The sequence below is a fragment of the Sapajus apella genome, unplaced genomic scaffold, assembly GCF_009761245.1.
Source record: "Sapajus apella isolate SASKATOON/1434 unplaced genomic scaffold, GSC_monkey_1.0 scaffold166, whole genome shotgun sequence".
NCBI classification, from domain to species: Eukaryota; Metazoa; Chordata; class Mammalia; order Primates; family Cebidae; genus Sapajus; species Sapajus apella.
The window spans coordinates 1184937-1198329 of NW_022437106.1; the positions used below are offsets into that span (position 1 = coordinate 1184937).

General features: G+C 46.9%; 1 protein-coding gene across 1 annotated transcript in view; it reads left to right on the plus strand.

The window, feature by feature from the left end:
• Positions 1-392: 392 nt before the first annotated feature.
• ADSL (adenylosuccinate lyase) overlaps positions 393-13393 on the plus strand; it is a 24474-nt gene continuing 11473 nt past the window's right edge. Inside the window, exons 1-4 of the mRNA XM_032267160.1 lie at positions 393-607; positions 4756-4959; positions 7147-7191; positions 8581-8661. Coding sequence (XP_032123051.1) covers positions 455-607; positions 4756-4959; positions 7147-7191; positions 8581-8661 — 483 coding nt within the window. The 5' untranslated portion in view covers positions 393-454. The remainder of the gene's footprint in view (positions 608-4755; positions 4960-7146; positions 7192-8580; positions 8662-13393) is intronic.

Genomic DNA, 13393 nt, shown 5'->3' on the forward strand with positions numbered 1-13393 from the left:
GCTCTAACACTGAATCCGCACAACCCGAAAGGCAGGCCCTTTTTTGTTTTTCGTCTTTTAGAGACGGGAGGGTGTCCCTGTGTTGCCCAGGCTGGTCTCGATCCGCTGGCCTTAAGCGATCCTCCCGTCTGGGCCCCCTCACAGTGCTGGGATTACAGGCGTGAGCCACCGCGCCCGGCCAGGGCAGGTCTTCCTGTACTTCTTTTCTGACGGGATAAACTAAAGTGCAGCGGGGCTAAGTAACGTAGGAAGCACCAATCATGTTTCTAATCTAAGACGTGAACCACGTCAACTCTCAGACAGAAGCAGCCGACAGTTCGCAGCCTGCAGCACCCAGGGCGCCCGGAACCCAGGGGGCAGGATCGCGTGAGGAAGTCCCGCCCCGCCCCGGCCTCCAGGTTTCCGCTTCCGCTCTACCCAGTCCTCTTCACCCTGGCGGGGTCGCGGGGTGGGGATGGCGGCTGGTGGCGATCATGGCTCGCTTGACACCTACCGCTCACCTCTTGCCTCCCGCTATGCCAGCCCGGAGATGTGCTTCGTGTTTAGCGACAGGTATAAATTCCGGACATGGCGACAGCTGTGGCTGTGGCTGGCGGAGGCCGAGCAGGTAACGGGCCCCGGGCTGAGGGGCTGGGCCGGGAGGGACAGGCCCGCCCCAGCACGTGCCGGGATCTGTGCCGGGCTGGGCTTGCCACCCCGGAGCTGCGGCCCAGCTATTTTCGGCTGGGTGTTCCCTGTCCTGAGGAGCTGCGGCCCCAGGAAGGCAAGGGCAGGAGGCCCGGGAGCCGCCACCTGTTTCTTCACGTGTTCTTAGCCTGGGAGAGTTCGAGACGCGGAGGAGGCTGGGAGAAATGCAGCCCGTTTCCGGGAATTCACCTTGGCCATCCCCGCAGAAGTAGGCTGCCAAGCACAGACACTGAGCGCTTGTTTCATGCCGTTGGGCTGATTATTTCACACATCTTTTCTCGTTTAATTCACGAAGATCTTGCAGGCTTGATGGTGTTTTTCCCACATTGCAGGGGAGAACGCCAAGCCCGGACAGCTTGTTTGCCCTAGCCCATCCAAGCTATTAAGAGCGGAACAGGGATTTGAACCTGCGTGCTGTCCAGAGCCTGCGCTGAGCGCGTAGCCCCTTGTTCTTCACAGTGCCTGTGTAGTGAGTGACAGGACTGGAATGCGTGTTTTCTAGGCCACCGTTTCCACCTCACTGGCCTGCGCTTTGCCTCTGAGGAGGAGACTTCGGGTAGGGGTTTATTAAACGGGGTTTATAGTTTCTTTTCTAAGGGCTGCATATAGAACTCCTTAGTCCAGCGGTTTCAGAAATAGCTCCAGAAGAGTTGAAGCAAACTAAGGTGATCCAGAAAGCTATAAGGTTTCTCCTCAAGTTTCAGTGGACAGTGCCACAACGAGCAAGTTGGCAATGCCCTCTAAAACGGCGCAGTAAACACAGAAACAATTCGAGTTCGTGCCCAGGACTGTACCCTGGAACTCTCCAAACGGGAAACTTTGAGTCAACTTTCCTTCTAGATTCCCTGCTCTCCCGTTATCACGGCCCTCGAAAATATTAAGCAATACACTCCATTAACAGCAGACATTCATATAGTGCCTTTTGAGACCCGGGTAGTGTCTTAACCCTTTCACATGGTTGCTCATTAATCCTCCAAACAATCCTGAAGAGTAGGTATTAAATACTTTTGCTGTATCTATTTTACAGATGAAAGAATGGAGGCATTAAGTTAAGAAACTCTTGGCTCAGATAGCGATAGTAGTAGACGTTAATCATGTGTTGTGGTTTGTGATGTACTAGTGTGTGCTCTTGTCTATTTCATTTGATACTCCATTCTCTAGATGAGGGTAGTGGTACTCAAGGCTTTACCAGAGTCGCCAAAGCTAGTAAATGGTTTCAAGTTGGAATTGGAATGTAGAGTCCGAGTATGTGTTCTTTTCTCTGTTTGCCTGAAATGCATATAATCTTGGGTTTGGATTACCTATTAGGGTGTCAAAATTACCATTAATTGCATAATAACTTAGTAGCTAAGAAAAAACTTGGAGAATAAGAGATTAGGCAGGGCATGGTGGCTCACACCTGTAATCCTAGCACTTTGGGAGGCCAAGGTGAGTGGATTGCCTCAGGAGTTCAAGACCAGCCTGGGCAGCACAGTGAAACCCCGTCTCTACTAAAATACAAAAAAATAAGCTGGCGTGACAGCAGGTGCCGGTAGTCCCAGCTATTTGGGAGACTGAGGCAGGAGAATTGCTTGAACCGGGGAGGCGGAGGTTGCAGTGAGCTGAGTCGCACCGCTGCATTCCAGCCTGGGTGACAGAGCGAGACTTCGTCTCCAAAAATGAAAGAAAGAGTAGGAGGAATGCAGAAAATTCGTAGTAAGGAAAGTATGAATTTTGAAAAGATAAATTGCTTGGGGGGAGGAAGCATGCTGCCCCCTGCTGCTTTGCTTTGGAAGGAGCCCCAAGGTGTCACGTCTTCTGTGACTGTAAAGGTTCCAGGCAGTTCTGCCACATGTGGCTGCTGAGTACTTAAAATGCAGCTGGTGTGACTGAGAAATTGACTTTTTACATTTATTTATTTTTATTTTGTTTTGAGACTCGGTCTGGCTCTGTCAACCAGGCTGGAGTTCAGTGGCACAATCTTGGCTCATTGCGCAACCTCTGCCTCCTGGACTCAAGCAATCCTCCCACCTCAGCGTCCCAAGCTGGAACTACAGGTGCACACCACCACGCCCTGCAAATTTCTGTATCTTTTTGTAGAGATGGGGGGTCTCACTATGTTTTCCAGTGTGGTCTCGAACTTCTGGACTCAAGCAGTCTACCTGCCTTGGCCTCCCAAAGATGTGAGCCACTGTGCCTGGCCTGACTTTTTACTTTTAAATATTTTCCAGTACTTTGTAACTTTAATTAATCAATTTAAATTTAAATAGCCATGTCTGGCTAGTAGCCCCTCTCTTGGATAGCTCCTGTCTTGGATAAAAAAGGTCTAAGATGCAAGATCCTTCTTGGAGTCACACTTTACAAATTTCAAGTGAGGTTTAAATCAGTTTCACCACTGTTTATATTCGGCCCTTGGATCTAAGTTCTGAACTGCCTGTGGGCTGCCAGCTATTTTTTGCAGCCTAATTTTTCCAGTGATGGATGAATGTTAAGACATCGATGTGTTTATTCTCTCATCAATATCTCCTGGAATTGCTTTCAGTTGTACTCATTTCCTGTACAAAATTTCCTGGCAAACTACTTACAGAGTTCTTTTTCTTTTTCCTTTTGTTGAGACGGAGTCTCGCCCTGTCACCAGGCTGGAATGTGGTAGCACGATCTCGGCTCACCGCAACCTCCGCCTCCCGGGTTCAAGTTATTCTCTTGCCTCAGCCTCCCAAGTAGGTGGGATTACAGGCACATGCCACCATGCCCAGCTAATTTTTGTATTTTTAGTAGAGACTGGGTTTCACAGTGTTGACCAGGCTGATCTCGAACTCCTGACCCTTGCGAGCCACCCGCCTTGGCCTCCCACAGTGCTGGGATTACAGGTGTAAGCTACTGCGCCCAGCCCGCAGAATTCTTTTTTTTTTTTTTTTTTTTTTTTTTTGAGACGGAGTTTCGCTCTTGTTACCCAGGCTGGAGTGCAATGGCGTGATCTCAGCTCACCGCAACCTCCGCCTCCTGGGTTCAGGCAATTCTCCTGCCTCAACCTCCTGAGTAGCTGGGATTACAGGCACGCACCACCATGCCCAGCTAATGTTTTGTATTTTTAGTAGAGACGGGGTTTCACCATGTTGACCAGGATGGTCTCGATCTCTTGACCTCGTGACCCACCTGCCTCGGCCTCCCAAAGTGCTGGGATTACAGGCTTGAGCCACTGGGCCCGGCAGAATTCTTAAATTTGGTTTCTCTAAGTAAAATGGCCACCATCGTGCCAAGCACTAAGCATTAAGCAATAAATAAAGCTCCTGAAGAAGTATTCATTCTAGAGAGAAATGACAGGTTGATAAATATGTTAAAATGTCAGATGGTGATAAGTGCTGTAAATAAAACCAGACTAAAGGGATAGAGAGTGACACAGAAGGGCGTTTTACACTGAAGTCAGGGAAGACCCCTCTGAGAAGATGACATTTGTTTCCAGAGACCAGAATGTGTGGGGGAGTGAACCAAGCAGAGGTCTCAGGGCAGAAGGAACAGTCAAAAGCAGGATTATGTTGTTATTTATTGGAGTTTTCTTTTTTTGAGACGGAGTCTCATTCTGTCGCCCAGGCTGGAGTGCAATGGCGCCATCTCGGCTTACTGCAACCTCTGCCTCTCAGGTTCAAGCGATTCTCCTGCCTCAGCCTCCCGAGTAGCTGGGATTACAGGCGTGTGCCACCACACTCAGCTAATTTTTTTTGTATTTTTTTTAGTAGAGTCAGGATTTCACTGTGTTAGCCAGGATAGTCTCGATCTTCTGACCTCACTATCCACCTTCCTTGTCCTTCCAAAGTGCTGGGATTACAGGTGGGAGCCACCGCACCTGGCAGAGCTTTCTTAGAGTATACTTTACCATGATTCATTGAGAAAGTCTCTCCCACTGCCCCACCACTCCTTGACCCCACCACCCCTGGCCAGTGTACTTTCAATGTGGTTGCCTCAAATTTTAACTTATGGATTGGGAGATAGGATATTGCTGCTAACATGAATCAGATTTTTTCTTCTTGTCACTTCATTCAAATAACTGTGACACTGAGCCTGTTTGATTTTATTTTGCCTATTCTGTAGACATTGGGTTTGCCTATCACAGATGAACAAATCCAGGAGATGAAATCCAACCTGGACAACATCGACTTCAAGATGGCAGCTGAGGAAGAGAAACGGTTACGACATGATGTGATGGCTCACGTGCACACGTTTGGCCACTGCTGCCCAAAAGCTGCAGGCATTATTCACCTTGGTGCCACCTCTTGCTATGTTGGAGACAATACAGTAGGAGCCCGTGTTGTTTCTACTTGGGACTCAATCTCTAGAATGCACTTGTCAATTTTATTTGATGTTGTCCAGTTTAGGAAGTAACACTATAGATCTTTATTTTTAGGGGTATCTTGGTTGAAAACTCTGGGAAACTTTTTCGGCTTTTAGTGTCCTTCCAATCGAAGCTGTAAGCACCAAGTGACCTCTATAAAATAAGACCTATAGATCCTGCTTATGCATTGGTTGGCTGACATAAGCCAAGGCCTTAGCATTTTAATGGCTAAGGTAATTTTCAAAGAACTTTTTTTTTTTTTTTTTTGAGATGAAGTCTCACTCTGTCACCCAGGCTGGAGTTGAGTGGGCGATTTCAGCTCACTGCAACCTCCACCTCCCAGGTTCAAAAGATTCTTGTGCCTCAGTCTCCCTGGTAGCTGGGATTACAGGTGCCTGCCAGCACGCCCAGCTAATTTTTGTATGTTTAGTAGAGAGGGGTTTTGCCGTGTTGGTCAGGCTGGTCTCAAACTCCTAACCTCAGGTGATCCACCTACCTTGGCCTTTCATAGTGCTGGGTTTACAGGTGTGAGCCATCGTGCTCAGACTTCAAAGGACTTGCTAAGTCCTTTGAAGACCTTTGAAGGATTTTGAAGTCCTTCAAAGACCCTGTCTCAAAAAAAAATATTTTGAGACAGGGTCTCGCTTCTGTCACCTATGCTGGAGTGTGGTGACACAAACATGGCTCACTGCAGCCTCAACCTTCTGGGCTCAAGTGATTCTCCCACCTCAGGCTCCTGAGTAGCTGGGACCACAGGCATATGCCAGAGCACCAGACTAATTTTAAAAATATTTCATAGAGGCAGTGTCTCACCACGTTGCCAAAAATGGTCTTGAACTGGGTTCGAACGGTCCTCTTGCCCCAGCGTCTCAGAGTCCTGGGATTACAGGCATGGGCCACCATGGCTGGCTAAAATACTGTTTTTTTGAGGCAGGGTCTTGCTCTGTCGCCCAAGCTGGAGTGCAGTGACACAACGTGGCTCATTGTAGCCTTGACCTTCTGGGCTCAAGTGATTCTCCCACCTCAGGCTCCTGAGTAGCTGGGACCACATGCATGTGCCACTGCACCTAGCTAACTTTTAAAATACTTTATGGAGACGGTGTCTCACCATGTTGCCCAGAATGGTCTTGACCTCCTGTATTCAAACCATCCTCCTGCCTCAGCCTTCCAAAAGTCCTGGGATTACAGATGTGAGCCACCGTGCCTAGCCTAGCTTGTGCTCTTTTTGTTTTTGCCCCAGAACAGCTTGTGCTCTTAATCAGAGTATACCCATGGGGGTTGAAGTTAGATTCCAGATAAACGTCCAATTTGAGAATAAGCCAGTAATTTTTAAGTTGCCCCCAAATACTTTCTTTAGTCTTAAACGAAAGGCATCTTTTTGTGTAATTGGTGAGTCAGATCATGGGAGAACAGTCTTCTTACTCAGAAAATCCTTTAAAAAAGTACCCACTGTGGATGGGCTCAACAGTTACTGTTTCATATAGGCATGTGTTGAAGTTACCTGAAATATGCATATCTCAAGATCACCTTCCTCAGCATCAGTTTTATGTTTCCTAAACCTTGAGATTCTGGCTCATTCCTTTCCTTGTTAGCAACTGTAGGCAAGAAAAAACAGGGGAGGAAACTAATGGAATGTGCCTTATGGAAGCTTCTCAGAAGCTCAAACACTTCTCTCTAGGAAAATACAAACCTTGTTGACCTGCACAATTTCCAGTTGTATTTATTTTTCTCTTTTTGAATTAAAAATTTTTTTTTTAATATTGGAGAGACAGTCTTGCTATGTTGCATAGACTGATCTTGAACTCCTGGCCCCAAGCAGTCCACCTGCTTCAGCCTCCCAGAGTCCTGGGAATACAGGCATGCGCCACCATGCCTAGCCTTCAGTCATCTTAGATACCATGTACCTTGGGCTTTATAAGTATAAAGGTTTTGTTCCTTCTAGATCCCGTAGTACTGTTAAGCCGGTGTGCTTCTCAAACATAACCAGGAAAGAACAACTTCCGTTAGTGTTTTCTGGTATGCTTGGTGGGTTGGTGATGGTGATGTAGGCTGGTAGCTGAGCAACTCAGCCTTTTGGCCAAAAAAGTGTTTCATAATAATACTGTTTGAGCAAAGCTCTTAATATAAGATAATTGCATTTTCTTTTGTAGGACTTGATTATTCTTAGAAATGCCCTTGACCTGCTTTTGCCAAAGGTAAGGAGCTGCAGGTGTTTCCTACCAACCCGAGATTCCCTATGGTAGGAGGCAGGCACCAGTTACAACTAAATCCACATAGGGTAAATCTACATAGATTGTCATCTTTCAGGTGAATGAAAACCCTATGTTTAATCTGTAGAACTGTTTCTCCTTCTCTTCCTCCTCCTCCTCTTCCTCTTCCTCTTCCTCCTCTTCCTTTTTCTCCTCCTCCTCCTTCCTCTCCTTCTGCTTCTCCTTCTCCTTTTCTTCCTCCTCCTCCTCTCTCTTCTCCTCCTTCTCTTCCTCCTTCTCCTCCTTCTCCTTCTCCTCCTCCTCCTCCTTCTCCTTTTCCTCCTTCTCCTCCTCCTTCTCCTCCTCCTCCTCCTCCTCCTTCTCCTTTTCCTCCTTCTCCTCCTCCTTCTCCTCCTCCTCTTCCTCCTCCTCGCTCTGCTTTCTTCTTTTCCTCCTCCTCCTTTCTTCTTGAGACAGGGTCTCATTCTGTCAAGTGGCTTTATCACGGCTCATTGCAGTCTCCCCTTCCCACTCACAGACAGTTCTCCTGTCTCAGTCTCCCAAGTAGCTGGGGGCATAGGAGCATGCCACCTCACCTGGCTAATTTTTTGTAGAAATGGGTTATTTTTCATGTTGCCCAGACTGGTCTCAAAACTCCTGAGCACAAGGGATCCACCCGACTTGACCTCCCAAAGTGTTGGGATTACAGGTGTGAGCCACTGCACCCAGCTGTCTCTTCTTTAAAAGACTCTGAATGAATTTTTTCTTTTTTCTTTTTTTTTGAGCTGGAGTCACACTTTGTCACCCAGGCTGGAGTGCAATGGCATGCTCTTGGCTCACCGCCACCTCTGCCTCCTGGGTTCAGGCAGTTCTGCCTCAGTTCAGCCTTCCTAATAACTGGAATTAGAGGCATGCGGCACCATGCCCAGCTAATTTTTGCATTTTTAGTAGAGACGGGGTTTCACCATGTTGGTCAGGCTGGTCTCGAACTCCTGACTTCATGATCCACCTACCTTGGCCTCCCAAAGTGCTGGGATTACAGGCTTCAGCCACTGCGCCTGGCCAAGTGAATGGTTTTTAAAGCATAGCCTTTTAAATGAAGAGAGTGCAACCAAAGGCATGTTGCTGGAATATGTGGGTCACGATTATGATTTTGTTGTTTTCCTGCACTGGTCATAAAATAGTTCGCGACATTTTAGGTAGTCAAGTTGGTTTTCAAATTTTGGTTGCTATGAACTCTTTCAGGCACTTTAGGATACAATGATGAAAAGATATGCTTGCTGCCTTTTATGAGCGGTCTAATTTTATACAAAATTATCTAAAAGTCTTGTTTCTAATTATGTAATGAACACAACCTGAATTCAACCTCTTTCTGTCGCATGATCTTTCTTGTAGCTTGCCAGAGTGATCTCTCGGCTTGCCGACTTTGCTAAGGAACAAGCCAATCTACCCACGTTAGGTTTCACACATTTCCAGTAAGTGACAAGATTACTTCTTGTTTATGTGCATATGGCTTTCAGCTACTTCTTGAGTTCTCTCTTTTCCACAGTAACCTTGAGGTGAAGAATCTGAAAACATGATTTAAGTATAAGTAATTCGGGATGCTTATAGGAATGAGCCTGATATCCACCTTAAAACATACTGGTGAGAGAGTAAATCTAACAGTTCATTTGGGAAACATGGGGAACTACATATCAAAAGCCTTGAAAAATATTATTTATGATAGTAAGCATTAAAAACAATGTCAATGGGCCAAACGTGGTGGCCCACGCCTGTAAACCCAGCACTTTGGGAGGTCAGGGTGGGCAGATCACTTGAGGTTAGGAGTTCAATACCAGCCCGGCCAACATGGTGAAACTTCATCTCTACTAAAAATACAAAAATTAGCTGGGTGTGGTGGCATGTGCCTATAATCCCCGCTGAGACAGAAGGATCACTTGAACCTGGGAGGCAGAAGTTTCAGTGAGCCGAGATCGCACCACTGCACTCCAGCCTGGGCAACAGAGCAAGTCTCCGTCTCAAAAAAAGAAAGAAAGAAAAAGAAAAATCTAAATGTTGAACAGTAAGAGAATAAGTAAGGCATAGTATTCATAGGTTGGAATAATGTGCAACCATTTAAATGATGCTTATAAGCCAGAACATGCAGATTCACTTAGGTTAAAGTTACGGTAAAAATTAAAAAGGCAGCTTATAAATTGCACAAAAATTGGTTTAAAGTATGCCATGATATAAATGTTGATTACTCTGGTTTATGAGATAATAGGAAAGTTAAATTTCTTCTTTTTGAGTTTTGTTTTTGGAGAGAGTCTTGCTCTGTTGCCTAGGCTGGAGTGCAGTGGTGTGATTTTGGCTCACCCTCACTACAACCTCTGCCTCCTGAGTTCAAATGATTCTCCCGCCTCAGCCTTCCTAGTAGCTGAGACTTCAGGCACCCGCCACCACACCCAGCTAATTTTTGTGTTGTTTGGCAAGATGGGGTTTTACACTGTTGGCCAGGCTGGTCTCGAACTTCTGACCTCAAGCGATCTGCCCACCCTTGCCTCCCAGAATGCTGAGATGATAGGCGTGAGCCACTGCCCCCAGACATACTTTTTGTATTTTTGACTTTTAAAATATGCAAGTATTTTTGTGATTACTGAATAAAGCCCTTTTAAAAGGCTGAAATGGTGTAATTTTGGAATGCTAATGACAGGTTTTGAGTGATGATATTTGAATAATGGTCTATCAGCATCTGCCTTCTGTTTTGATGGTGTATTGCTGTGGCAACAAAGATATGATAATTTATGAAAGCCTGTTGAGCTTAATCTTTCTTTTTTTTTTTTTTTTTTGAGTTGGAGTTTCACTCTTGTTACCCAGGCTGGAGTGCAATGGCGCGATCTCGGCTCACCGCAACCTCCGCCTCCTGGGTTCAGGCAGTTCTCCTGCCTCGCTGGGATTACAGGCACGTGCCACCATGCCCAGCTGATTTTTTGTATTTTTAGTAGAGATAGGGTTTCACCATGTTGACCAGGATGGTCTCGATCTCTTGACCTTGTGATCCACCTGCCTCAGCCTCCCAAAGTGCTGGGATTACAGGCGTGAGCCACCGCGCCCGGCCCGAGCTTAATCTTTCTTAAAGGCAGGGACCAAACTTACTGGTAGCAGGAGCCTGAAACACTTGTTCACATCAATCAGTGCTTGGTGCTTGGTACATGTGGCTTCCCTCCACACCTACCTTCCTCTGTGTTGCAGCTACTCCTCCTCTCCTGCCTCTGTGGGAGAGTGCTCAGCAAATACAGAAGCACTCTAATATTCCTCTGGAGATAGCCTAATGGAAGAGATTGGCTGCCAGGGATCGTCGTCATTAGGAACTCAGAAAATGGTGTTGCTGTGCAAGCATCCTCCCCTCAGTGTACCGGTTCATACAATTAAAAACAAATGGGCCGCTGGGCACGATGGCTCCTGCCTGTAATCCCCGAATTTTGGGAGGCCAAAGTGGGTGGATCACCTGAGGTCAGGAGTTTGAGACCAGCCTGACAAACATGGAGAAACCGTGTCTCTACCAAAAATACAAAATTCACCGGGCATGGTGGTGCATGCCTGTAATCCCAGTTACTTGGGAGGCTGAGGCAGGAGAATAGCTTGAACCTGGGAGGTGGAGGTTGCAATAAGCTGGGTTCATGCCATTGCACTCTAACCTGGGCAACAAGAGCGAAACTCCGTCTCAAAAAAACCCAACAACAACAAAAAACAAACGGCCGGATGCAGTGGCTCACGCCTGTAATCCCAGCACTTCGGTAGGCCGAGGTGGGTGGATCACAAAGTCTGGAGATCAAGACCATCCTGGCCAACATGGTGAAATGCTGTCTCTACTGAAAATACAAAAAATTAGCTGGGTGTGGTAGCCGGTGCCTTTACTCCCAGCTACCCAGGAGGCTGAGGCAGGAGAATCGCTTGGACCCAGGAGGTGGAGGTTGGAGTCAGCCAAGATAGCGACGCTGCACCCCAGCCTGGGCGATAAAGTGAGACTCTGTCTCAAAAAAAAAAGAAAAGAGAAAAAGAAACTAGGCTGGGCATAGTGGCTTATGCCTGTAATCTCAGCACGTTGGGTGGCCAAGGCAGGAGGATAGCTTGAGGTGTGGAGTTTGAGACCATCCTGGGCAACACAGGAAGACCATGGCTCTTAAAAAAAAAAAATTAGCTGGGTGTGGTGGCTTGTGCTTGTAGTTCCAACTACTCAGGAGGCTGAGGTGGGAGGATGGCTTGAGCCCAGGAGACTGAGGCTACAATGAGCTATGATTATACCACTGCGTGCCAGCCCGAGGTGACAGAGTGGGACCCTGTTTCAAAAAAGAAAGAAAGAAATTGGACATTAGTGCAATTTATTCGTAGTATGTATTTTGTTTGTTTTGTTCTGTTTTGAGACAGAGTCTTACTCTGTTGCCTAGGTTGGAGTGCAGTGGTGTGATCTTGGCTCATTGCAACCTCCACTTCCCGGGTTCACGCGATTCTCCCACCTCAGCCTCCCAAGTAGCTGTGATTATAGGTGTGCGCCACCACGCTCAGCCAATTTCAGAGACAGGGTTTCGCTATGTTGGGCAGGCTGATCTCCTGGCCTCAAGTGATCGGCCTTCCAAAGTGTTGGGATTACAGGCATGAGCCACTGCACCCGGCCTCCTAATTATGTTTTATGTTCAGAAACAGACCTGCAGTGGCTTGATTTAGGCTTAACACTAGAAACAAAGCCATTAGCTGCCACGTTTGTGAGTCCTCTGCTTGTGTGTATTGTAGGGTTGTCCGTAGCATGACTACTCCTCACTGGATCTTGACTCCTCCTCACAAAGGCTTTCCTCTACTGCCAGTCTAGAGCAGCCGTCACTGTTATCTTCATTCTTGATTTATTCTTTTAGCACTTAAATTATTAATAATTAATCTTGTTTCTTTATTTGTTTTTTTGAGACAGGAGTCTGGCTCTGTCACCCAGGCTAGAGTGCAATGGCACAATCTCGACTCACTGCAACCTCTGCCTCTCAGGTTCAAGTGGTTCTCCTACTTCAGCCTTCTAAGTAGCTGGAATTAGAGGCACCCCCCACCACGCCCGGCTAATTTTCTGTATTTTTAGTAGAGGCGGGGTTTCACCATGTTGGCCAAGCTGGTCTTGAACTCCCGACCTCAAGTGATCCACGCTCCTCAGCCTCCCAAAGTGCTGGGATTACAGGTGTGAGCCACTGCGCCTGGCCTAATTTTGTTTTGTTTTCTTCTTGTTTCAATGTAAGCAAGTGCCATTGGACAAGGACCTTGTCTGTGTTACTCCTGGTTGTATTTCCAATAGCAAGAGCACATCAGATACTTGTCAAATATCACATGAGTACCTAATGTATTTCTTACCGATGTCTGTGAATATAGCCATGAACAAAAGGGACAATGTCCCTGCCCTTATAATAAATTGCTTCTTGCCATGCACCACGGTGACTCATGCCTGTAATCCCAATGCTTTGGGAGGCTGAGGTGGGTGGAGTGAGACGTAGAGTTTGAGACCAGCCTGGGCAACAAAGTGAGACTCCATCACTACAAAAAATTTAAAAATTAGCCAGGCATGGTGGTGTGTGCCTGTGGTCCTAGCTACATGGGAGGCTGAGGCAGGAGGATCACTTGAGCCCAGGATGTGGAGGCTGCAGTCAGCTCTGTGTTCATGCCTCTGTATTCCAGCTTGGGCAACAGAGCAAGACCCAGTCTAAAAATAATAATAATTTAAAAATTGCCTCTTGATGAAGAAAGAACTATGCTAATAGCCCTTTAGTTTCATACTCCTTGAATATTTATAAATGACATTGAACCTCCGTAACTATTATTTAGTTAAACATTTTAGCTCTTGTTTTGTCTTTACTAGTTACTCAATCTCTTACTTCAGTTGTTCTCCTTCCAAGGAGCAGTGGTGGTTATTAAAAGAAGCAAGGCCAGGCGCGGTGGCTCAAGCCTGTAATCCCAGCACTTTGGGAGGCCGAGGCGGGTGGATCACGAGGTCAAGAGATCGAGACCATCCTGGTCAACACGGTGAAACCCCATCTCTACTAAAAATACAAAACATTAGCTGGGCATGGTGGTGCGTGCCTGTAATCCCAGCTACTCAGGAGGCTGAGGCGGGAGAATTGCCTGAACCCAGGAGGCGGAGGTTGCGGTGAGCCGAGATCGCGCCATTGCACTTCAGCCTGGGTAACATGAGTGAAAC